General features: G+C 36.4%; 1 protein-coding gene across 1 annotated transcript in view; it reads left to right on the top strand.

Moving 5' to 3' along the window:
- SHANK2 (SH3 and multiple ankyrin repeat domains 2) overlaps positions 1-27,736 on the top strand; it is a 323,086-nt gene that overhangs the window by 134,009 nt on the left and 161,341 nt on the right. The window contains exon 14 of the mRNA XM_033006803.2: positions 23,889-23,964. Coding sequence (XP_032862694.1) covers positions 23,889-23,964 — 76 coding nt within the window. The remainder of the gene's footprint in view (positions 1-23,888; positions 23,965-27,736) is intronic.

Genomic DNA, 27,736 nt, shown 5'->3' with positions numbered 1-27,736 from the left:
CAAGCAGGCACCGAGGAAAGGAATACATGGTTTCTTAGTTGAAAGATACTGCAACTGTTGTGATATTGCAACTTTAAAATTATTAAGGTATACAGGAAATAGTTAGGAAAGGGAAAATGTATATATTAGGAGAATACTTAGTTGTGTTCATTAAACTTGTAATAGATATTTCTATATATTCATTTTACCTGAGAAAATTCCCTTAAAAAAAAAAAATCATATCATAGAAAAAGCCCTCTTCAAGATGGGTCTCTTGTGCCTTTTAATTGATCGTATAGGATCATAGGTTGTTTTTGTGTGACAAAGATACTGTCTGTACTGTAGTTGTCTAACATAAATAGTTACATGTTATTTTTGATACTTGTCCACTAGTAATAAATAGGCTTTTTATAAAGAATAACATTTCATCACTTTGCATAATTTACTGGAAATATAGTTAGTGAATTAGAAATAATTACATGAAAAGAGAGTGGTTGATGGTTCTTTAATCTTTTTATATGAAACATAAATGCCAAAGTAAAATATGCAATACTAATAGCTACATAATGATCATGCAGGCTATTATGCAGTGGGAAGATAACTCTGCAAATGAATAACTGGTACAGAAAACTTAAAAAAAAAAAAACATGTAAGAAATCAACGTAAGTTTTTACTGTGTGAAAATATAAAATAGATTGAAGAGTGATATAATCTTATCACTACTGTGCTCAACTGAGCAGAAATAAAACAAAGTCACCTACTATTATCGTGATGAATGTCTTTGAAATCGTTGGTGATCAAAGACATAGGTTTAGGCTTCCCAATGTGTATAGCTTTGCTCTTAATAAGTGAAGAAATCAGATTCTGGGGTTCTTTGTCCCTAGCTGCAGCTGCAAATTGCATAGCTGAATTAATCTTTAGGCAAATTCTGTTTCCAAATAGTTTCAGGCATGAGACAGTAAATGAAGATTTGAACATTTATTTAGACCATGCAAAAAACCTGTGTCCATTGGCTTAATAATAGTCATACCTCAAAGATATGACGAATATAAATAGGAAACTTCTTTTATACAAGGCTAGATCCTCAAAGGGAAAGAAAGGCATTTTTTTCCACCTATGATGTTAAATGTAGGTATTAGCAATATAACAAGGAATGTGAATTGCTTCCTGTATTCCTGGTCAAAAATTATTCTCATTTCTGAGTTGATTGACTGCTACATTTCTACAGCAGAACAACCAAATAAACCCCGAACCCTGAAAACTACTATATATAGTAAAATAACAAAATCTTATCGAGTTGTCTTTGTTCTTCTTATCCAATAATTGCAGCACTGAGACATACATGAAGCCCAGTGAGTAGGTTTCGAAAGGTGTTTTATATCTTATTAGTATACTCAGGGCTAGCAGTTGCAAGAAATCCCTCGCAGGAGTAATGGTCTCGGAGCACTCTGTAGGCTGGTGTGTCAAAAGACTCTCTCTTACCTGTCAGCTCTTAACTTTTCAACTTTTCACCCTTTTTGTGAAGGAGAGAAAATACTGCGTTATAGTTCTTAGTAACCTCAACAAGCCTTGAAAACAACAGGAGACTATTGGTCTGGGAAAATCCACAGTTGTGGCCTTCCTAGCTGTCAGCTGAAAAAGCAGCCCAGAGGTAAAGAAAATCCTTCTCTCACACCATTTAATCTGTGACTTTGGGAAAGGGAAGACCTTTTTTTTTTCCACCAGAGATTCAGATTTAATTTATGCATTCATGAATTTTTACAAGTAATTAGAATCTCTCCTGATACCAGTGTATTTTAACTGCTAATGTGCAAAGTGACTATCTTCCTCTTCATTTTTTCTTAAGAATATTTATCTTTTTAACATAAATTCCTATTCAACTGGTAAATTAAGTACGATCTAGTTTTGCTGTGATACCAGAACTGCCCACAATACTCGAAATGTTGGCATGTTTTATGTGGAGATGAAATTACATCCTTTGTCTTGTTTTCTGTAGAGTGTAGTTGAGCTAACCATTTTGTGGAGATGGTTTTATAAAACTTAAAGTCCAATGGGCTATGGCTAATGCCTCCGGAATGGCATGTGCATTGTTCTACCTGCTTGGTTTATTGATCTTTTCATTTTTAGGAGCTCTTCAGGGTTTGAGAGAGTTTATTTGTTTTCTTTTGGGAGGGTTTTTTGCTATCATTTTTCACTAAGACATTAATATTTTGGTCCTAATGTCACTCTTGGGTTTGTTCCTGTGAAGACATCCAAAAAACTAGCAACGTTGTGTGAATATTTGAAGTATTTCTCCATAAAGCAAGAGAGATTTGAGTGGAAATGCTTTTCTTAAAATCAATCCCCTAAATTTCATTTATCTGTTGACTGGTACAATGTTATTACCACTGTTACGTACTGTGACTTGTAGTAAATCCCTGCCTGTGTCTGAGCAATATCTAGGCCCTAACGCGTCAATCCATTTCATGGGACAGACTTTGTTCAGAGCTGAAAGGCAAGGGCATGTCTTGCACTTTGTGCAGTGATAGGCTCATCCTGAGAGGTATGGCCACTGTGTGCAAGAGTTATTGTCTTTGATTTCTGACAGTTATCAAAGATATGCATTGGATACTACTCCTGGAACAAAGCAGTAGAGGAGAAGTTGTGTAGCTGCACTTCAGTAATGCTAGCTATGAGCACAATACGAGCTTTGAAATGTAATCATATTTACAAGAAAAACGCTGTTTGTGTTAATATGGTCTGCATTGAATACTTACACATAGTCTATTTTGTGGCTATAGTACACTATTCTGCATCTGTGAAGTCAGTTCCTCAAACTGTCAGTTGTGTAAGTAATGTGAAATGGCCAACGCTGGAGGTAGGAAGCGACTGTCTCATGTTTGCACTGCTCTTGGTGTTTGACATGTGTATCAAAAATATATGGTCAGTCAGTTCACAGCTCTGGCAGGGAAAAAGTAGCAAGCTCGTAAGTAACGTATCTGCAATTAAGATAACTTCCAATTGTACATTTCAAAAAAAAAATGCTTCATCTTCTTTAATTGCTATTGTTTATTCCAAGTGTTTCTTGTTGCCTCTAGATGTTGAAAATGCCAAAAGTTACGTCTACTCATTATTTTTCTAAAATGTCTTTAACATCTGCCTCTTCCAGAAGAGGACAGCTTAAACTGTTGATTATATTCATACAGTGGAGTACTTCATCCTTTTACAAACTAGAAATAATAACACAATGTTAAAATTCCAGTAAACTAAATTTCAACTAAAGTTTCATTTGGAAATGTATTTATTAGCTGTGACAACAGAGGGAAAGAAAATAAATTCATAACTATAGTTTTTAAAATACCAAAGTAAAACAGGAAAAACATTGTCCTACTAAGTCATGTGCAGATTGCAGGATATTCCAAATATCCATAGTAAATACACATTTAAATTGTACTTGATTTATAAAGTCTAGAGGATCTTACTCCTCCCTATAATTTGTACTTTCCACAAAGCTTATGAGACCTTTTTTTTTCCTCCCACAAATTTCTACTTTTCTCACTTTTTGGGTAATGAAGTCATAGAATCATAGAATGCTTTGGGTTGGAAGGGACCTTAAAGATCAACCAGTTCCAACCCCCTGCCATGGGCAGGGACACCTTCCACCAGCCCAGGTTGCTCAAAGCCCCATCCAACCTGACCTGTTCATTAGTCCATTAGTTCAAAAGTCCATTTTATTAGATCTCTAATTATGTATTCAGGAAACTACTCATTCCTATTTTGTCTGAGTAATGACCATTCTGCTTCACTTTATCTAAGAGCGAAATGTATGATAGCTTCTATTACTTCAGGAATAAAACAGATGGCCTTCAATACAACATCTGGGGGAAAAAATCCGATCTCTGAAGCTTGTTTAGTAAAGTAAACACCACTAACATGAAATGATAGATTAAGGGCTTTACTAAGAATATCCCTAGATTGAAGGCAAGTTGTTTTAGTTGCTACCTATTTTGCGTGGTTTGTATCTACAGACGGGATTAGAAATAGTTATGTATTACTAGCATTTCAATTTATGACGTTTCATTGATAAAAAGCTTTTAAAAATAAGTGTTATTAGTACTTTAGTTCTAGGAGGAACACCTGCTGATCAGTCCTGAAAACACCTCAGTGGAGTTGGGCTACTGCTGTCAACATTTAACATGTTTCAATTGATTTTTCTGATTTCCAGTCAAGGTGAATAAAGAATTTAGATTTTTTAAAAAGAATCATATGAATCTGTGGTAGCTTCCACAAGTATCTTATTGACCATTTGTGGAAATATATGGGGTCTTATTAATAATGTGAATTATTGATCAGATCATTTTCTGATAACAAAATGCACTTAAATCTGTCAGAACTACATTTAACTATAAATACTATACTGTGAATAGAAAGTCTTATTCCTGTTACCCATTTCTAGATGAGACCTTTTCTTTCAAACAATATTATCTTAAAATTTTGACATCATAATATTATTGAGGTGACAAGTTGTCAACTTCGGTTATGTGATAAGGAAGAAAATTATTTAAAAGCAGTTACATGTCCTTTCTCTCCTAAAATAATTGTTATGTTATATGCATGCCAAAAACTTGTAATGCCCTAGCAGTCCTGTAAAGAGTAATTCAATAGTGATGTATTAAAGCATAATTGTTTAACCAGTTAGATCATTTGGAGTGTCAAAAGAACTCTTCAAGCTGTGCAAATCACTATCACTGTTAGGTGATTATGTCTTGTACTGTCTGTGCAGGATTATGGTAAATAGAATGAAATGTTTTTTTTTTTTTTTTTATGATGTATTTGAAGGATTAGATTTGCATGGTCTCTTTGAGGATTAAGTTTGAGTATGCTGAGATACAATTTATATGTGAGAAAGAGATAAGAGGACAGGGAGCACGGTGAGGAGGGAGCGTGATTATCAAGTGCAGAGAGATAGCTAATCCAGGTTGGCTTAATACATTCAATTACATTTTTAGAAAGGAATAAAACTACTGAGTACATATCTCAATTAAGTGCATTCCATGTTTGAGACACCACTACAAAAAAAAAAATTCACTAATTCAAAATATCTTCCACTTCTCTCTCTTTTTTATTTTGTTTGTTTTTTCTTTTTTTTCCCCCAGTCAAATTTTGGATGTCACAAAGTCCACAATATAAAAGTTTCAATTAGGTCAAGGCTATATTTTCAATAAGTGTTGCAAATTTTAAAGTGTTTTTGGGAGGTTCACTAAGTCAACTGGGATGTCTGCTACATCAAGCCTTTTACATTATTTTTCTTTAAGATGGGGGAAGAAAAATGCATTGGGATTCTAGAGAACACCATCAGTCATGACAGGTTAATAGGCTGCAGAATTACCTCTCCAATATTTTCCTCCTTGTTTTGTTGGAGTGAAACTCTTTGAGTCTTAAATGCTTTGCACAACAAGGTAGTAGTTCTTCTGGCACATCCAGCTGCCAGCCCAGGGCACTGATTTGTCCCTTTGTTTTTGGGCTGCAGTAAAGGAGAGCTGAGGGACCTGCAATTCTTCCCCTGTGATCCAAGGCCAATTCTAGTTACACCTTTTCTGGTTTGGGGGAGAAGCTGCCTAGCACTTCTCTTTCACTGGGACTCAGAACCAGACCACCAAACTCTAACACTTTTGAGCAGATAGTATTCTGAAACCTACAGTTGGTCAGGCGTTTTTATCATTTTCTTGATATCTGAAATGATAATGTCATATGTGTAAAAGCTGAAACTTCATTGATATTGTTAGTCCTCTTCTGGTTACTGTTAATCAGGGATTAGTTTATCAGGGATTAATGCTACTGATTTTAAAAAACAAGGATTGTGCCTAGAGATGTGCTGTCACTGGACAAAGTTCATGGGGCTCTCTACTTAAGTATAATTGATACATAAAAGAGTCATTAATAACTGTTGACTTTGTGTAATTCATCTGAACTCCTGTTTTCTTCAGTCTCTACTGCTTCTTGTCAGTCAGTCTCCTGGATTTTTTTTTTCACATGAGTAATATGCCCAGAGTATTTGATTTCCTCAGTTATAACATTTTAAAAAATCTCATAAGTACAAAGATGCAACATAATTAGTTTTTTCTTATTAGCTTATAGGCATTAGCATGATACATAATGGAGTTTCAGGAATATATCAGCCTTAAGAGAATTCATTTCCATATCTCTACTTGCTTCCAAGAACTAGTCATTTAGACTTACAGAAAACATCTGGAAATGATAACTTTTTTTTTTTTTTGCCATTTCTGCTTTTCTAGACTTTGGATATCTTAGAAAATACATTTTGACGTTTCTGCAAGAATTGGGAAATGTACATTTTTATCATTAGATTTATAAACTTAAAGCCCAAATACTTTTTCAGCTGAACTATTTTAAAACAGGTTTATTGCCTTCTCTTTGTCTTTTACTGTAGTCTCTGACATGCGGTTTACACTCCCTGTGCCTCAGTTACCTAATTCTCAAAATTGCAATGCTATTCTGAGGAGAAGTACCCTGAAGATTATGAATGTTGATCTACAATAATAAGCTTGTCTTTTACTGTTCACAGTGATAATTTCAGTGACGATTTTCACTTAAATGTAGTCAATCTCATCCAAATGTCATTATTTGAGGAATAAGATTTTTAATTTTTATAATATTTATATATTCCTACAATTACATGTTAAAATATTATTCCAAATTCCAAATTCATATATCATCATATACTCTGCTTTAATCTTCACTGAAGTGAAACTGGATTTTTATAATAACCAGACAAGTCACTATTCAATTTAATCAGTGTACAATTTAAAGCCATGTAATTTTCTAGTGATCTGCTCATGCCACTGTGTTTTCTAAGGGTTTCAAAGTGTGTTATAAATAAAACTTTTTAAGTTTCTGTCATAGTAGAGGTCTAAAATCTTAACTTTACAAAGCATTTTACTGTCACTTTTAAAATAAATCTGTAATCTGCATTCAACTAAACGTTAGAAAATGAAACTTGAAAGGGTCTGACTTGAGGTGTAGATGAAAGAGATGGAAGACCTACTTTCTGCTGCTTTTTTGAAGACTTCAGCAGATGAAGAAAAGTCATTTGAGTGCAAGTGTTAGAATTGACAAACTGGAAGATAGGATAAAGGGTAATATACATTGAAGCTAATTTGTAGTATGATCTTTTAGTGCTCTTAATTTATACTTATACTGCCCCCCTGCTTTTTTTCCTTCCTTCTTTTTTTTTTTTTTTAACTCAAAAATTTGAAGTTAGACACAGAAACCTTTATTTCTTTCTCTGATAGTCCATTTGGCTAATATACCAAGTATGTAGTTGAACCATGTTTTGTTCTCCTTGGACTACAAATGCCACATATAGATATTTTCATCATGTAATTTTAAGTGGGTTTGCATACAAAGGAATCTGAAGGTTGGCATTTCAGATAAGAAAACAAAGGTCAAGTTTTCTGCAGAAAACATTGTATTATAAATATAAGACAATATATGGGATTAATATTGAAATTTCATCAGAGATACTTTTCAGAGGCAGAATTAATTTATTTTTTTTTCCATTTTTGCAGGAGAAATATGGGCCTGGTACTTTTGGACATTTTATAAGATGTAGCTTTCTATACTCTGCTGGGATTACCCTAGCTCCTTCTCCCTGTTTGAGTAGATACCATCTTGTTAGGTGTTGCATGTTAATTTTTATTGCAAAATGAAGCTTCCTAATCCTACAAACCATGTTAAAAAAAATATATATACACATAAATATATATATACACACACATGTAAAAATTGTGGGCATTTGTCTTAATGATGTAAAAGCAAACAATTATTTCTTCTTGCATTATATTTTCCACTGTATTATTTTCACAATACTTTTGTGGGTCCTGTAGCATTCTGAGTGGTTCAGCTTGTTTTGGCCTTAGGATTTCCCCACCCTGATTTTTTGATGTGAGAGTGCAATGAATTACTGTTCTCAAAGAATTACTGTAGGAACAAACCCGAACTTTTGGAAGTCTCCTCTATGCAATGAAAGACTACATTAGCTTGGGTTTTAATTTCATAATAAGAATATATTTCCTGCTAATTCAGTCAGCAATGAAATAGTAAATCCTGTCTGATTAGTGCTTTTTATTGGTGGATTAAAAAGAGACAAGAATTTTAGGCAATGGAATCAACAAGGAAAAATCATCAATAATAAATATTTTAGGAGAAAAATGGTTGTATGTATTTAGCAGGAAAAATATTTCAGGATAATTCAGTATTATTCTGTATATGGTTGTACATTTATTTTCCACTTCTGGAGTGTGTGTGCAGGCATGGACCATCAGCATTAGAACTATCTTTTGCTATCCATCCAGAAAGTGCATTCAATTTTTTTTTTTTGTCTAATTCCTGAACAACTTCCATCTCATTTTTCCATGTACCTTGTTTACTCTCCTCTTCATAAAAATTACAGTAACTGAAATGGTGAAGCCAGAGGCAGCAAACACAAATTATCTGCCACTTTTCTAGTTCCTTGTTTTAATGTTTAATCTGCAGCCTTTTGAAAGGTCTATCCTGAATGAAGAATAACTAATTATGGAAATATTGATGTAGAAGCAACAAGAAGACCAAGATGTACTTTCCCCACATTTTACCTCTCCCATTGCCTATTTTGGCATTTGGCATTTGAGGAACTTTTAGTTCAGGATTGACCTTTTAACTTATGAACCATTTTTGTAAATACATCAAATGTAGCTTCAATAGCAACCTGAGTCAAAGCGAAGCGCTCCCTTTATGTACACTTAACTAATTTCTTAGCCAGTAAGAAAGTGCTGCAGTGCATCTTGTAGTTTTTTGTTGGTTTTTTTTGTTTGTTTGTTTTTTTTTGTTTTTTTTCCTTTTTAAACTTGTGAATTGGATATTACCTGCATACTCAAGCTCCTACCACTGGCAATTTAGTTTATCATTTAGTTGACGGATTTGAACATTTTCTGGTTTTCACATCTAATGTCTACAGTAATGCAAATGTCTTGTCTTTCATAAAATGAAAGGTAATGGTTTTAAACTGACAGAGAGCAGATTTAGATTAGATATAAGGAAGAAATTCTTCCCTGTGCGGGTGGTGAGGCTCTGGCACTGGGCGCCCAGAGCAGCTGTGGCTGCCCCCTCCCTGGAAGGGTTCCAGGCCAGGTTGGACGGGGCTGGGAGCACCCTGGGCTGGGGGAAGGGGGCCCTGCCCGGGGCAGGGGGGTGGGACTGGATGATCTTTAAGGTCCTTTCCAACCGAAACTGTGATTCATAGCATTGTGATGGACTACAAACCTACTCTTCATTAGTCAAATATTCATTATTATCCATGTTTAGTAGTCATGCTTTCAAGCGGCACATCTTTTGAATACACAGCTAAAACTGTTACTGTCTATACTTCCAGGTTTGCATATAGAGCTCTTGCATAGCACTACTGTTTGTATTGCTTGGGTAACAAAATGGCAGAGACATGCAGGATACGTATATAAAACTTGTTGCTTATACATGAACTTTTTGCTTAGATTCATTAAATTTAACTATTCTGCAGTCATAAATCTCCCCATTGATGCAAAATCTATGGGTTCTTTTTTTTTTTTCAGATTTCCAGACTTCCCACAACTGCTGAAATGAGATATTGAAGCTGGTGGTGGGGGGGGTGGGGGTGGGGGTGGGGAATAGGAATGGTAGTTAAAATCTAAGTGCTTAAGGTACAGCATGTAGAAGACTCAGAGACAATGTCTGAACTGCTGACTGAGTTTCAAGCCTAAGATGTTTTGTTTCTGTGGTTTGATTAGCAGCAAATCAGGAACAGTAGCTCGTCATCCTCTGTATGAATAAGATGTAGAAGAGACTGCTTGTAAGGTTTGGAACAAGCATTCTCAGGTCACAGTCCCTGGGTAGGGTCCAGTCCACTAGCCAGACTCCTTCATGTCTTTCTGGCTTCATCACCCTTTGCTCCTTTCTGTAGACCCATCCTTCTATGCAGGTTCTGCTGCAGCTTCTGTCTTTTTTCACACTGCTTTCTCTGCTAGCCTTAGTCTAAGCCATCTTCCATTTCCCTCATTCTGTCTTTTACATCCTATGAATTCAAATAGAACTAATTAGACTTTATTCCCAGTAGTGCCTTGATGTCAGCAAGGAGAACCCTAAGCATGTAAGAAAACCCAGTTCTTTGCCTCCTGAGTGCATGATTCACTGAGTGTACCCAGTAGCTTGGGGTAGACCAAGAGTGTTTAGCTCTGGTCTGGAAATAGCACTCACACAAACTTGACTGCAATTAAAAATTTAAGAGGTCTTTTCCTCCAGAAGTGTGTTACCTCCTCCTCAGATCCTACTGCTTGTGGTCTAATTTCAGTGTTTATTGGCTGAAATCACAGTGATTTCAAGTGGACTTGTCAAGGGGACTACAGCTAGCATGTTTCTGGCATACATACCTGTAGCATAGATACTAGGTTTCAAATATGTGCTCCAGACCTTGTAACACCGCTATTTATTCAGCAACCTCACTCTTACATATAATTACAACCATCTAGAAGACATTTTCTGTAAAACCTGATACAGACAATGAGAACTTGACAAAATTGTTATTAGAATCCTAACACTGTATCTTTTCAAGTCTGCTCAGTCTTTTCTCTTATCAGTTGTACCATAATAGTTAATTCTTCAAGAGTGAGGGAAGGTTGAAAATAACTCAGTAGTAATACTAAGTTCAAATAGTCTGAAATAACTCCCTGCCTTTATGGCAAGACGTGCGTTCATATGCAACAGCACAGCCCCTGTTCCACATCATTCAAAATTTTCCTGTGTGACAAGAGGTAGGAACAGGTTGAGTGCAAAGCGGCAGGAGGATGAGAAATCTCGGTGACATATAACCCAAACTGCTCATGTGCCTGCTACATGGACCAGATGAGAAGTGTACACTGTGTGACAGAGGTGAAACTTCAGCAGGGAGTCTCTGGGGATCTGTATGTGCCATGTATAGAGCTATAAGCATGTGTGAACAAATAGAGAAGAATGAGTGTCCATACTTCTATATACTATATATATATACACACAAATATATGCTATGTACACAAAGCTAGTATTTCAGCTAGGTGCCGAATTGTGATCATCTTTTTAGTAGAGACCCATCTATGCCTGACGTATGCTGTGGTTACAAATAGATGTTTAGTAATGCATTAATTGGACATTATATTTACATCCATTTTTTTAAAGGATCATTATCCCTTTAATGCAGATAGAAGTATTCACTGTTCTACTGCTCATCAAAATTATTAAAGTGAAGTATCTTTGACCAGTAATGGAAAGACAAATTTTCATGTACAATGGATTTTCATGGCAAAACAAATGTGTGTTATTAACTATATTAGTGTTTTGCAACTGATATGGTCTGATTTCATTGTGTTCTTGTTACGTGACTTGTATTTTTAATGCTTTTTTCTTTTTTTCCCCTCTTATAGGCAGTGAAAGAGTGGGTTTTAAAAAACAAAGCAGTTTTGTTTTTAGAACACTACAACAATATATAGAAGTGATAGCTGTGCCACATTTCTAATAGCTGGGTTGAATCACATTCTTTTCCTCTAATGGCATGCGTAATTGCTCTAGGTTTTCAGGCGTCCTTCACCCGCACTTATTTAGATTAGTGACTGATGCATTTCCATGGAAACCTGCAGCAGGGAAAAAAAAAATCTCTTGGTACAGTGTGGAACAGAAAGGATGTGGGCTTTGAGTCTCAGCTTATAACTTGTGTAAAATAAGACTTCTTGTTTGTGGTCATCTTGATTTGGGATTTTTGTTGTTGCTGTTCTCTAAAAAGTAAGAATTGTTTCCAGCAGCATTTTGTATAAAAATGTAGAACACTTGTCAAATCCTACATTTCTTGAGAAGCATCAACTTTTTTTGTGTAGTTAAAGTAGTACATTTTGAAATTAAATGTCTGGGATGTTTTTCTTCATGAGGATGCAGAAGCACACAAAATTCAAGTAAGCTGGTTAGAAACTATGGCTGAAAAGTCAAGATCCAAGAAGAGAGTTCATTTTGGAGGTATTGTGTATAGCTTTAATGAAGAATGACTGTTTTTTTGAAGTGGTGGTGTGGGAAATTGAAAGGTTTTATATAAAGAGAGTAATGACCACAGTCAGTAAAATGCTTGGAAAATATAGGTGCTTTTAAAAACTTTGCATATTACTGTATTACTTTTCTCAATATCTGATACATTCTTAATGTGCACTTCCTAACATATAATATCTGTTTAATAATCTTATTTTTAGTGATTTCTTAGGAAAACTTTATTCTCAGCATTCTCGGCAATTTATTCTAATTTCCAGGAGTGTTTAAGGTTGCAACAGATCATAGATTTTCAGATGTGTTCTTTTAAAGTAATTGCTCTTATCTGCCTTCACATTGCTGAAAGGACAAGTACCTTCTATACTTTTTAAAAAGTATAAATATTTTCAGATTTTGCTCCTTTCAAACTGCAGTCATCCTAACTATTTTGAATACCAGTCTAGGTTCTTTAGCTGTAGGCTTTTAAACCAATGATCAAATTAAAATTTTAGATGTATTTGTTCACTTGTTGAAAATTATTTAGCCTTTTCCCGGACTCTGAAACTTGTGTTACTTAACAGCCATCAATACAGAGTACTGCTAACCATATCTATATATTATATTTTATATGTTGTACGATGTATATTATATTGTTTGTATTATTATAATATCTACATATAGATGTATCTATATATTCTGGTAAAGCATCACAAGTTCAGTTGATAAAGTTTTGTATTCCAGTTTCCTTAAAAGTCATGTGTTGTTCATAAGTAATTTTGCTGTTGTGATGGCTTTGTATTTTAGACACACTCAGTGATGTGGCAAGGAAGGAGTTCTTGAGCAGGGAACTGTACACATCTGCATCTCCCTGTTCCACCCTTATCTTCCCTTCCCCAGTCCTGTGTAAACTCTGGTACAACATTGCTTAGCAACATTCTGCTCTGCTAATCTGAGCTACTTGTTCTCTCTGACTGAAGTAATAATATTAAATTATAAGTTATTCTGAGGCCCTTACAGTAGAAGTCACAGAGCATTCCTCTGTATGTCTCTTGGGTTTTGGTAATGGTATACTTTACCCACAGTGAAATTGAGACTGTAAAGCCCATATGCACAATCAAATCAGAGGGAGGAAAAGACACTGAGTGAAGACTTAAACTTTTGGCTTTTGCTTGATTTGTATTTAGTGTTAACTTGTTCTTAAAAAGTATCTTAATTTTCTAGTCTTTTAAATACCTGTCACACTATCCTTACATGATGTTAGGGTGACTAACTTTGGCAAGATTTAGGAAGAGAGTTAAGAAAAAGTGCAATCTATATAAGCAGGACAGAGTAAGAAAACTATATTTTGAGACATTTTTACTAATGTCTGAAATATTCCAAGAGAACTGAGCACTCATTGACTTCAGTGCCCCTTGCTAAAGGAAAGGGAAATCAGTATGCTCTGCACAGAACAAATGAGTTCTCCATATGGCTGATCTAGCAGAAAGTATTAAAAATGCTCTCCTGGCATTCCTGTTGGCCTCTCAGGGCAGTCAGAGGCTTGTTTGATGGCAGGAAGAGGAGAACTATGTGTAGTTTGACTTGATAGCTAACTGCGAACCTGGCACAGACATTTGAAACCACTGTGTATGTCAGGGAGTGTTACTGTGAAAAAGATTGGGAGGTTCCTTGAGCTTCTCATGTATCTCCCATGCAGAGCAGATGATGGCTTCTTATGTATTCAAAATTTTATGTATTAGTGAAGTGAGAGATTCTGACAGATCATTGACCCTGAATATAGCTGGCAAAGATTTAGACTTGAACGAAGCTTCCGTAAGGAGGAAATTGAGGGGAAACATTTGCATCACATTGATGATAAAAGTCCACTCTTGCTGAAACTTGCTGTACATGAAAATTAATGATTTTTGAAATCAAATAGAATGGCTTTTCAGAGCCTGTTTTTCCTAGCCCTGCCCAAAATAGTTCTCCATCTGTTCTTTCCACCTTAGGGTGCAGAATGACCTTCTTCAAAGCAGTTGTTTATCTTCGTGTGATTGTAATTATGTCTCAGGTATGAATAATCTGTGTTATGCAGACTAGACCACAGATTCTGCTACACCGGCAAATGTAGAGTTCCTTCACAAACTTCTAATGGAGTTTCCCTAAATTTAAGGGAAAGTCACTGAAAATTGTTATCTGCTACACTGTAATAATATTGAAATTAATATTTCTATTACATTGCAATTCAGGTTTTTGGGCAGATTCATAACCACATGAAAATGATTGATTAAAATGGTTTCTGTTATGTCATTTCTCATCACAAAATGAATACCAAAGCTGGCACTCTAATAACTAGAACTGTCCGAAAATAGAAGGCTATTCTGATGTTTTGTTGTTTTTATTTGTGTTCTGTGACATCTGAGGATACCTGCCATGGCAAAAGTGGCACTTACTGTCACGTCTTGAATGGTTGCGGGCAATGTTCCATGGAGATTTATCTGTCACCTTTCCAATGGTTTACTGTACTAATCCAGTTTCATGTGGCTTTGTGTTGACTTAAACCTGCAGATCTTCAACTCTTTAGCAAAAGTAAAAAAATTCAGCTAGCAGTTTAGAGATTAGTCATAACTGTAAGAAAACCAGTATTCAATTAATGAATTAATGAATGAGATGTCAAGTTAAAAAAAAAATTACTTGGATTTCCTTTTTTTTTTTTTTCTTCCCTTGGGTTTTTGGGTTGGGCGTGGAGCTAAAGCAGGCTTCTACCCTGTGGGTGTTGGTGCATTGATTTTTGTTTGCCTTTTTTTTTTCTCTTAGGGCCATAAGTGGAAATATAAATAAACTGAACACTGTGTTAGCATACCAACAATGAATTCTGCAAAGTCTCAATGTTGCTCCCACCTGTAAACTAGTTGTCATGTTGTCTCTGTTCATAGTGTAGTTATTTGGGACTTAAAATGGTCCTTGTTGCTCACAGACACGTATTCTTGGCTTAAAATGAATGATGACTACCGAAATACTGGAAGTTAGGGTTTGCATAGGGTTTGCATGTGCAGAAGTATTAGAAGTCGGAGACTGCAAAATTAGCATCTATTGAATGTGAGAAATAATATCCTTCCATTAAGCAAACTATTCAGCCAAGTTTCACCTGACTCCTGCCCTTTGTTACAGGCCATCACTTTGGATTATGCTGCTGTTATCAGTGAGAACACTGCAGTCATTCATAGAATATTGGCAGGAAAGAAGACATATGTGAAATAAGGTGTTGTGATTACAAACATTTGTACCACAAATCAGTTCCAAAGAATCAGAACATCACACCACCTGAGCTTTGTAGTTGAACAAACTATCCTGACCTTCAGGATAAGTAATATTTGCAACAGATGATATTGCCAGCAGGCAACAAATCAAGATTTCTTTGTTCTGTCTAAATTGGAAAGACAAGATGCCTTTATTTACATATTCAAGAGCAATTTGGAATCGGCAATGAGAACTGTTTTTTAGAAAGTATACACTACATATCGCTAGTCTGCAATAAAGGGTAAAGCAAAGTGCATTGAAGTTGCTTTATGTTGGACTGATTTTGCAAAAGCTTCATGTTTAAGCAGTGATCAAACTTTGCAAATGGAGCAACTCCACATTTGGTTGCTGGAATCTCTGAGGTCTGTTACCAGTCCGGGTCACCATCCATCTCTTCACAAGCAACAAAGTCTGTAAAGCCTAATAAATCTTGGGGCAAAGAGGGGGGAAAAAAATACTTCCTCTCACAACTGGTTTCCTTTGATGACATCACCCAGACCTATGTCTGTGTCTGTTCCAGACACTGAGTGAGTAATTTAATCCTCCGTTTCAACTGGAACCATGGACACAAAGCTGTCTTGCAGCATCTGCAGTAGGCTGATTAACTGTTATGCTGCAGATGGGTTGTGAATGAGGGGCAGAGGGGATGAAGGCCTGCAGAAGCCCAACAGGAGAGCTTCTTAGGGAAAGATCAACTGGTCACTACCACAGTTTGCAAATATTCTGCAAATGAGAGAAGAGAATAAACAAGAATAAGCTCTGTCTGCTGTGCTTGCTCTGCAAACAGATTAGCAACAGTTTGCCTAACACAAGGAAGACCTAGTTCTGAAATAAACTCTAGTTCAGAGATTTGCCTTGATTTTAATGCACATGTAGCTTTGCTTCCTCATAAGACACAAATACAAGCAGATGAAGTTATGTTTCCAGTCAGATTTAAACTCTAGCAACAGAATTGTAGACATAGCAGGTAAAGTTGTTAACAGAATGCTGATTTCCCCTTATTCAGCTGTGTAAGCCTTATTTAGTGTTAGAGAATAACATGCAAATGTTTCAACAACTGTTTGCTGTTTTTTTTTTCAGGTATAAGTGAGCATTTTGATAAATTAAAGGGAAAAGTAATGACATGGGAAACCAATCTTCTTCCATAACTGCCTCTCCAGTAGATCTAACCTGCATATTTCAGTTATTAAGGTTTCTCTTGCAAACAAACTTGCTGATTCGCTACATTGGTCAGCCATTTCAGCATCCTTTGTGAGTAAGCTAACTCACTATATTCCAGCTAATCTTTCTCTAAGGATGCAGGAGGCAATCAACATGAGCCTTCCTTTCTTTTTAGAAAACAGGAGTTAGCAGGGGATAAAAAAAAAAAAAAAAGCAGGGGGACATCCAAGGATTTTCTATTCCTGTCAAGGAGTTGTCCTTGAGATATTTTCATGCCTATTCTCAAATCTGAAAAACTTCAAAAACCACATAAGATTTTCTGTTTCTCAGCTCCAACTGAAAGAAAAATTGGCTGAGAGCACCACATCAACCAAACACTGGGATTTTAAAAAAATCATCTACAAGCTTAAAAACAAGGAAAATTAATTACGATTAAAGGTTTTAATTAGTTTAAAATTTATAATGCCTTTATCATATATTTCTTTTTTTTCTTTTTTGATCCTCATAGTTTATCCCTTCTAATAAAGCGACAATATTATTACTTCAGATTTGCAGAGATACAAAAAAGATAATTGTAGATTCTTCTGAATTCTTGGGTGGTACATACCTTCCGATTTCAGTTTTATGAGTTTTAATACCCCTTTAACAGAAGCTGGCTGCACTTGCACTTATTGCCTACAAACCTTATGAATTCCTCATTAATTCCAGCTTCAAAATGATACATACTAACCTTCAGAAGGGAGGGCAAATCTGGTCCAGAATTTAAAGACAACACATAGGAGGAACTAATGCTCTAATCCCTTCAATGCAACAACGTCTGTTCTTTAAATACAAGGATCCTATGATCAAATAGTTAGAGACCATTTCTGTTTATATTTCTTGATCACATTTTTACATTTTTTGTACAGATGTTTAGAATCCAAGGTCCTACTCTTCTTGATTTTGAGGAGGATCCCTGAAATTAATCTTTCCTATGGTTCAAATGACTGATCAAAGAAATAAATATGAAATATTATGTTAAACAATTGTATCATAGGCCTGAAAAACCTTCTCACCTATCAAAAATGTAATGTACCATATTTAATGGAAAATCCCAGGTTTAATGAATCTTGGTTTTCTGAGGAGGAAAGGGAATAAGTGAAATAGCTTATTGAGACTTCACAGTATGTGCTATGAAGAAGGTATTTATTTTTTCTTTTAATTTGATTATTTTCTGGAGCAAACTTCATAGTGTATCTATTATTGAGAAAACCACCTGTTACTTGAAGGCAAAATGCATACCGAACTAGTAACGAGTTAAATCAGTAAAAATCTGAAAGTTATGCTTACAACACTCAGAAAGGAAGGAATAGGGTAACTCTTCAGTGACAAAATGCTTCTGGGTTCCTAAATGTGACATTTATTTTCTTAATACATTGTTTCATTCATACCGTATATTACATTATCATCTAAATCAAAGGTTTACAAAGCTTTAGCTATGCTGTGATTTGATAATAACACTGTGAGGTCAATTTGTAGTCTATGGCCTTTGTGTGAAGCAAGAGGGTGCTTATGTCTTTCATTAATCTGGTCACACAAAATAGCGCTTTTTTGACAAGCACATAATATAGTATTGGTTATCCCACAGCAGCATGGACCTGTGATGCAACAATGTGCTTAGTTTATTTAATAGATGGGAAAAATAGGTGTCAAACAAGTTTTAGGATAAGAGCATCCACTTTAAGTTAGTCTTTTTGAGACATAGTTTTGCTAACAAACCTGCTACCTCTTTTTGCTTGTTGCTTCCTCTACAATAGAGATATTTTGCTTCGTTTAGTATGGCATATATTTTGAATGTGCATGTATTTGGGATAGAAAAATAAATGCTCTTAGTGATGTTTTCAATCCCATATGCTTTTTCTTCACTTTTTTTTTTTCTTTTGACGGGGTCAAAATTTTTTGTGATACTATTGGATCACTTTTAGGAAAGGCTCATAAGATGGGTGCACTATCTTGTTGCAAAATAAGTAGATAGATAATGGCTACCACAAGTGCACTTGAATTGTGAACTTCTGTTAATTTTCTGTATTATCTGTGCACCTGATAGTAACAAGAATTTTAGGCTGCTTTCCACAGCTTTGAATAGCTTTTTATCTAACCCTCAACATAAATAGTTGTGAAAGCATTTTTGCCACAGGAAGGAGGAGGGGCTCGGTGAGAACCTTAGCCTCTGACAACTGTTGGGTATTGCTTTCCATCAGAAACATGCAGAGCGCTGTACCTGGACCTCTTTTAGCAGTGATCATCTGTAACTATCTATTGTGTTAGTGAACCATCTCTCAGAGATGTCAGTGGGGAAGAAAGAAGAAAGAAAAGCTTCATGTTTTGGGATGGTGCTAAATTGTTGAATTTATTGTGACCAGCTGAAAAGCTAAAGGAAAGACTCTGGCTCTGACTTTTGAATATTTTCCTCCTTTTTTCACTATGTTTGGGTTAAAAAAGCATTTCTTAGTGTGCCGAATTATTTCTTCTTGCTAGAAATTGGCTTAGAACAGATGGAAACCACTTCTTAAATTCTGCTAGCATAACAAATGCAGTAACTAGGCTGGAGTAGCAGTGTAACCTGACTTTACTTTTAACCATCGGTGATATTTGGAGGGTATCTGCTGCTCTGTGTTTTCTCTCCAATATCACACATAAATTAGGCTGTTACACTTTTATTCCCTTTGTTTATTCTATGGACATGTCGATCACTCTAAACCCTTCCCAGAGTGCTGGCAAGCAGTCTGACAACATACCCACTGGCAGAGCAACCCCTCGCAGTTTCCTAGGAAACACGGCCGCCAAAATGCCCTGCGAAGAGCAGCAGGAAAAATAAAAGGAATGAAGATGAAGACAGTTGCTTTGGGATTTTTTCCCCTTAGTTCTTTACTCTTCCAAACAATACCAAATATGTAAGCAATCTACTACAAATAATAGTCTCAATGTGGTAATCGAGTTGTCTGTTCTAACATGCCTACAATAGTTACGTGCTAATCACTGAAGAAATAGAACAAGAATGGCATTATCTGTCTTTGTGAATTAGAGTCCAAATTTTATTTCTTGCTTTTCATGTCAGTGATTTTTCATCTTTTGATAATGTCTGCAGGCGCTGTTGGAGTCCTGTGGTCAGTTATGAGACTAACACAGCGAAGCTACAGGGAAGTCATATACATATTTCTCGGTTGAGGAAAGCCATCATTCCTCCTAAAGTAGAAGAAGTAAAGGAGAAAATGTTTTTCCCCTGCACCTTCTCAATGTTCACCTTTCTTCAAACCCTATAACTTACATTCTGGAATGGCAGGGTTTGAGTCTGTTGCTTACTGAAATGTCTGCAACAAAATGTGATTCTAATAAAGAAATAGCTAGGGCTTTATTATTTGTATTACCACTATTGCACAGTGTAAATAGTTTATTTCTACTACAACTCCATTGGCTTCAGTGGAAAATGGACCAGGAAAAAACGTGTTCACAGTTTTCTTCCTTGTATACTCTTCTGTGGCCCTCATCATATTTGCACTCACATTGCTGCTAGATGGCATATTGATTGATATGAATAAAACTTCTTAGGTAGTTTTGGGGGTTTTTTTGCCTTTTTTTTTTTTTTTTAATTAGCAGAAAGTAAGGAGCTTTATGGTGTTGATGAGTTTTTATGGAAAATAGTTTCAGTAGCTGTAGAAGGACATTTCCTTTTCACATAAATGAAGAGGGTTATTACTCTTCGGTGTTCCTAACTTGTTCCAAAGCACTCTGATTAAAAGTGCTGCTCTTCAGAAAATCTGGGGACCTAAGAATGGGTAAAAATCCAGTGAAACCTGGAACTAACCCCTTGGTGCTATTCTATCTGTAGTAGTGCTATTATGCTGTATACGGCTTGAATTCAGAAAAGCATTTGTTAAACAATTGCCTTTATGTTCTTTGTATTCTTTAGTCAAATTAGAGAATAGAACTTTTTTTTTTTTTTTTTTCAGTATGCAGTTCATTATGATGGCACATTCCTGATCCTTCCCCCTGTTTTTGGATGTCTGTATTTACGCTGCGTAATAGGACAGACTGGAATCTGAGTCAGAGGTTAGGGAAAGGGGGTAATTAAAGAATTTACACAGCAACCTGGGAAACATGCCATTTAGCCTTGAGTTCAGGAATTTGTAAGGCTAATGGTTTCCCAAACAATCCCTGTGAATATGACTGCACACAAGAAGTGGAAGAAAGTAGAGCGGTGGGAGAGACAGGGAGCAGATACAAGCTGCAGCTGAAGAATGCTGGCTTTGCAATACTAAGTAGCTGAACAAAGCTATCTGTCTTACTGTGCCTTTCCGTTCCTCCCACCCACTTTGTATTCGATAATAGCACTGAAATATCATGCTATAGAAAACAGTTTCTGCAGAAGGAACATCTGGCTCCTTAAGGCTCAAGCAGTGGCTTTAAGATTTCCAAAATAGTCTTCATCATACTTTGTCCTTTTAATTATTTGTGACTTCTGAAAGCAGGCCAGTGGTAAACTCTAAGTGAAATCCAGGTTTATGTTTTTCTCTGTTTCTTTTGATTATGTCCCTTGATACTAATTTGATTTTTAGGATAATGTGAAGAAGAATGTTGCTCAATGGGGAATAGACTGCAATTAATGCAGGTCACTTTATTCCACATCACTGTAGGGCATTGGGTTTTGAAGCTAAACTTGTAAACTTATCAACAAAGGCATGATCCATAAAATTCACTGAACCCCTTGTAGCACATTAAGAGGTACAGTCATGCAGTGAGCTACTTCAAAGCCATATCTCTTTGAGCAGCTGTCATGTAGCCTTGGGTGCCTTTGCTGCTCACCACATTTACAGCTCTTACTCTGTGAAAATGAGTGTGTTGTCCTGCAGCCCTGCAGCTACTGTGCTGGCTGGCTGAGCTTTGGTTGTATCTTGGTAGGTGCTAGGTGAGCCCTGGGCTGAGTTGTGTCATTTTTGGGTGTTCCAGAAAGGTTTGGGGTAAGGGTAGTAGGAGCTGGAACCTGGTGTAAAGGTAAGGCCTCTTTGGCAGAAAGTACAGGTTGTATGTGAGTGACAAAGGGACAAAATAAGCCTATACAAAACTATCAAGTAGGATTATAATAGAGGTTTTCTCCCTCTTTGGCCATCCTGTAGGAATGAGGCTGGCTAGTTTTCCCCAAACTTATAGAAATGTATATATTTCTGGTTTTTGTTGAGTACTGCTTTTCTTGTATTTTGCAAATTGGTGCACTACTATGAAGAAATAACTTGCTTAGTCTATTAACCAGCTGCAACCTGCACGTTAATTTTCAGCCATAATTCCTCTGTATTATGTATGCATTTAGGGGCAGGATCCAGTTATGTGTCAGCTGTACTGGTTAAAGCAAGGAAAGATGCGTTTTGTCAACCCTCTTCCCAAAGTCTGCCTCCCAGTATGTTCTTCTGCAGTGTGTTTCTTGGCCATGTTTAAAGCCTATCAACCTGCACGGATGTATTTTTTCTCTCTGCAGACTAGAACTTGGTCATCTGACAGCACTACCTTTCACAGTAATTTTTAACACCCCTGAAAGTTGTGACATAGAGATGGTGCACCTTGAGGGCTGTGACTAGCTTGGAGAACTAATAAAATCTGTTTGGATGGAGTCAGGCTGTCCTTCAATGAAACATTCCTCAGCCATGTGGATGAGGATTTCATGGTCACAAGTTAAACCAGAAACTTTTCAATTTGATTTTTCATGTCTGTTAGCCTAACTTAACGTGATTGCATTTGAGAATTGAGCTGCATTTAGGCAAGACTTTTTCCTGTCTCAAGCACTACAGTTTCTACATAAGTATCTTCCATTGAATGAAGAAGCCATATAAAAAGGGACTGCCCTAAAGATATTCATCTGAGAAAAAATGCATACACTAAAATATTATTCTGGTAAAGACAGTAGGACTGAGAAAATCGATACATTTGAACAATTATTGTGATACATAAAGCTACCAAAGTAAGTTCCTTACTCTCTTTTTTTGTTAAAGTTTTACTTTATGTGAATGCCTCTTTGGAAGTAAGCTTCTGTGTGTTTTCCTGTCATTCTGAAGAAGAATGTGACAATGAATTACCTACCTCCTCTACAATTCTTTTGTCCTTCCACAGAAGTGTAGTTCATATATATATATACAGAGAGAGACACACACACACATACAGTGACAGCCTTTCAGTGAAAGCCTTTTAGATTATGCTCTTTCATGTGCATACGGAAGCAACCAGCTACTGGAGTAGCTTCTGCATCTTTCCCACCTGCTTGGTGTATGAGTGCTCCTGTAGGTACCCACTGAAAGCAATAAATGAGAGATCATCTTTCCAGTCCTAGAGGAAAAGAGATGTTTAGTTCTGTTGTCTGTCGTTCTATAGATACGGTTCTAAACTAAGTACTTTAACTGTTAAAGCCATACTAAACCAGTGGTACTGTTAGTGAACTGTAGAAAAGGCATAAATATAAAATTTTGATGTATTTTAAATGCCTTTTTAGTAGATATATTGTTGTATCTTATTCCTTTGTTCTTCCTGTTTCCCAAATATGGGGTTTGTTTTTTACCCCATATCCCCCCAGTTGTTTGAATTGTTTGCTTTTGCTATATAATGGTAGTGTAAGTTCCATAGCACTATCTCCTGTGAGGTTTGATTGATGGCGATGAATGTGGGCAGCTACTTTTTCCCCTACCCCATTCTCCATATGCCTAATAAAATTATAGAAATAACTCGAATTTTGTGTGTGTGTGTGTATTTAAACAAAAAAAATCTGGTTTGCATTCTTTTGAGTATTTTTCCAACCTTTCTGAAATGCCTTGCTGGGTTTTCTTCTTTATTTCATCTTGTATTTTGCCTCTTAGTCCAACCTATAAAAGAACCAAAGATTGGACTTGAAAGTTTTTGCCAGTGAGAATGTGAGTGTAGTAAAACTTATGAATGACATGATACATGATCTACAAGAAGTTCTCCGTATTCACTTGATGTGTACGATATGATAAAAGAATGTCTCAACTCCAAAGTAAAAATTTTTTTCAAAACGCCTTGAAACCATGTTAATTCACTGTAAGGGAATGTAAGGAAATACTTTGTTTACTATGAGGGTGACTGAGCCCTGGAATTGGTTGCCCAGAGAGGTTGTGGAGTCTCCCTCCCTAGAGATATTCAAAAGGCATCTGGACATGGTCCTGGGCTACTGGCTCTAGGTGGCCCTGCTTGATCAGGGGGGTTGGACAAGATGATCTTCAGAGGTCCCTTCTGACCTCAACCATTCTATGATTCTAGGAAACAGTGTAAGTTTTCTTTATTGATATACAGCAGAAAATCCACTTTGAAATTGCAAATTAAAACAACACTTGATTAAGAAATAGAGGAGTAGCATTAAAAGCTCTCTTTTCTTTGTGCAGAAACACGAACAGATAGAACAAAGAAACTGTTCAGACACTACACAGTTGGATCCTATGACAGCTTTGATGCTTCAAGGTAAGGATTCTTCTTTTTGGTCACAATGTGTTTACAAAATATTTCTGGGTTTTATTTAATTGTTACTTTTGCTTTAGACTTTTGAGGGGAAAAAGGAAGCAGATTCCTAAACAGAGCTTCTCAAGATATCAGTCTACATCTAAATTGTTTTTTATCACAGCTTCCTTTTTTCATATGGGATGGGTTTACAAAAATAGTGAGTAATGAAGTAATGAGTATCACTATTTTGTTTTCATGAGTGGTGAAAGAGATCAGCATTTCACAGAAGCACCATGTTCCAGCTGCTTCTACAAGGACCACTTAAGTTGTTCAATACTCCACAAGACCAGACCTTCTATATCTGTTCATAGAATCATACTTGCTGACAAGAAAACCAAAATAAAATTTTGTGATTTGTTGTTCTGAACATTATCTTTAGAACATAAGTAGAAATTAGGCTGTTAGAAATGAGGAAAAATTGATTATTTATTTGCAGTTTCTGTTCAATATTAATGGTTTTTAAGCAGGTTCTTCTGCGTACATATACATTGGACATACAGATAACTTCTGGTAGAAAGGATGAATTTTAAAGCACAGAACTTCTGTTAGCTGTTGGTGTCTTCTTGATAAAACGTTGGTGGCACAGTGAAGTCATTATACTTTTCTCCTGAATGTCTAGTTACAGCTTTGAGGTTTTTTTGTTTTCAAGAAAAACCACTTTTTTTGTAGGAGAAGAATTCTGAAATGTATAAAGAGTTTGATATGGCAGAGTTTCATGTAGCACACTATGGAAAAAAAAAAAAAAAAAAAGAAAAAAGAATGAAAATGTGGTAACTGTTGCTTTTATTATGTGATCTTATTCCTTGTTCCAAGGGTCATGTGTAGTTTCTATGTCAGCTAAACAATTTGGGGAGGGAGGATGGAGTTCAAGTCAGCTGAGGTAGTTTGGATACCCAAGATGTCCTTCTGTGTGCAGACTTCTGAAAGGCAGGGGGCCTGCTGGTTGTCTACAGCATACAGCCTATAAATATTTGAAAATACATAAATCTGTAGTCCCTTGAATTGTGATTTGAGAGTGTTGCAATGTTGAATGAAGAGGGAAGGTTTGGTGACATGGTGGGAGGAATTACAGGCTTGTGGGTTGGCTACAATCATCCCCTCTTGGAGACATTGATGTTCCTGTTAGTGTATATGGTGTGCTATAGGGCATCAACTCCTGTGGTTGTGATTTAGGAATAGAGAAACCCCATTTCAACATCTTGCATATTTCCCTGCCATGATCAGCCAGATTACCAAAATTTTGTACTGTTGGACAACGATGTGATTGACTGGGTAGTCTAATAATGATAAAGTTGTCAAGAGAAGCTGTTGGTGTACTATGAAACGCATAACTGTTCTGCAGAGCAAGTTAACTAGTCCCTGGTTACATTTCCAGTGAGCAGTTGGCTTTCTGCAAGATTCTCAGTGATCATTATTCCATGAAAGTCATAGCCTTGTTTCTGTATGTCGTTGTTAGTGGGTAGGATTATTTCTGTAAAGCTGTGGCCTTAGCATCTTGCCTCAGAGATACCAAATAGTCCCCCCTCAAAATCTACTCATACTTTCTAACAAAAGATCTTTTCATTTGAAAATGTCACTTCTGTCAAACCCTTTTGGATTTTTTGTTGTCTTTTTCCCAAGAAAATTTAGGTCCATTATTGGGAGGAAACAATGCTACCTGCCTTTCTGAAATAGGCAGCACCCTATTGTTTAGAGAGGTCATTTTGAAAGCAAGAGGCAAATCCCCATATTCAGACCAAGGGCCTGAACCTCATCTCAGTGGTGCTTAAGTACATCTTTTAACCAGTGAACTGTTGGGGATGAACAGATTATACTCTCTGCTTTTGGGAAGTCACTGAAAGTATGTGAGATGTTTGGGGGCTTTCAGGGGGGAGGGGAGGAGGTGGTTGATTTATTTTGGGGTTGTTGTGGGTTTTTTCTTCTTAAGGTATTGGGCTTGTGCAGTGCAACATCAAAGCTCTCAAAAAAATTACATTACCTGATTCATCACTACAGTGAGCAGGAGAGTTTATCAGATAAAATGATGGTTTTTGTACAGTCTTATTATTGAGAAATTAGATACGAAGTATGTCTGCAATTATTCTTGGTTCTGGCATCGATATCTATTAATTGAGCAGTAAGAGGGAAAGCAATGGAGTTCTGGCAGCTTCTGGGTAAAGCTAAGTTTCCACTGAGAATCTGAAGCCCAGTAGACTCATTTGAAAAAAAATAGTGGAAATTGAGTGAGAAAGGTAGGAGAGGGTAGAATTAATGGGAAATTCCAAGAAATACAGTGGAAAGTTAGACTTCCTTAACACATTTTTAAGTAGAGAAATGTACAGTAATTTTAGAATTTTATGTAAAATAACACTAGGGAAACAAAAAAAAAAAGGTTTTTGGTGTCCAAGTTTCCAAGCCTTGTTAGTTGATGGAAAAGAAAAAATTTTTTCTCTCAGGGGCATATAATAACTTACTGTAATGCTGTATTTCCAGAGAATAAACACCATGATGATTTAGCTCCTATCATGGGATTCTTCAGGGAGAGGAATTGTTAAAAGAGGAAAACAAGATGTGAATCTAACAACAGTTCTCAGTATTTCCAAATTTGTACTGCTTTGATTACTTTCTCTGTTATCATTTCCTATCAAAGTAGGGGAAGAATGTAGTAAAACAGATTTAACTACTTGCAGCTAAGTTTTAATAAATATTTGTCACAGGGCAATTGTGCCTATGTACTAAGAAGAGCATTGAAACCAAAGTACTAACAAAGCCAATCCAGTTCCTTTCTGGAGATGATGTGGGAGTGAGGGGAAGTGTCTGCTGTCTTCTCTTTTTCCTTCCCCCTCCCAAAGGGCAAAAATTGCTGAGTAAGAACACTCTGTTCAGAAATCTATATTAATGGGCTTATTCACATGCAGGAAAATACATTGTACATGGCGTTTTTCATCTTTAGGAAAATGTGCAGCTTGAGTAATGGAGGTTCATTAAATCCTATTTCAGCTTTACATTAGAGATAGGTTATTCATACATTAGTACTTCAGGATAATGGGTAGTATACTCACTAATATGTAGAAAGGCATTGTGACTTGCTTCCCAATACAAATAGTCATTAAATATACAAATATAATATTTGAAACTACCAGGTCTAATGTATTATCTGCTTTAAATGCTGATGGGATACATTAATTCTGTTATGCAGAAATGATTATGTCTCTTGCAGCTGTCACGCACTGCTACTGCAGGCATTCCTTTACATGGATTCCTTTATTATTTGAACTAATTACTTTCAATCATTTGCCTTTAATCTGATGCAGATGGACAAATGTTGAAGGGCACAATAGGCTTTGTTGCAACTGCATACATGTGAGAGAGGGTAAAGTTTCTTAGACTGGCTGGAGCTCTTATTGGACAAACCAGAAGTAAATATATGTCCCTGGACATTTGTCCTGGGATGCAGCTCTGGAGGCTGAGGTGGCAAGTGAGAGGGATCCCAGATGGAGCAAGCAGGCAGCACCCATGGTGTCAGACCCCAGGAAATGTCATGGCCCGAGGCTGTACTTGCCTGACATGCCTTAGAGCCACTGAGTGGAGCAGAAAGCAGGCACAGAAAAATCATGGAATAGAATCATCAGTAGATGACCTTTAGAGGCCATTTAGGCCAGCCCCCTGCACTGAGCAGGGACATCTTCAATAGAGCAGGTTGCTCGGAGCCCCATCCAACCCGGCCTTGAATGTTTTCAGGGATGGGGCATCT

Source organism: Tyto alba, unplaced genomic scaffold, assembly GCF_018691265.1.
Source record: "Tyto alba isolate M040663 unplaced genomic scaffold, T.alba_DEE_v4.0 Super-Scaffold_8, whole genome shotgun sequence".
NCBI classification, from domain to species: Eukaryota; Metazoa; Chordata; class Aves; order Strigiformes; family Tytonidae; genus Tyto; species Tyto alba.
The sequence above is the reverse complement of the archived record's forward strand: the minus strand, read 5'-3'. Positions and strand labels throughout refer to the sequence as shown.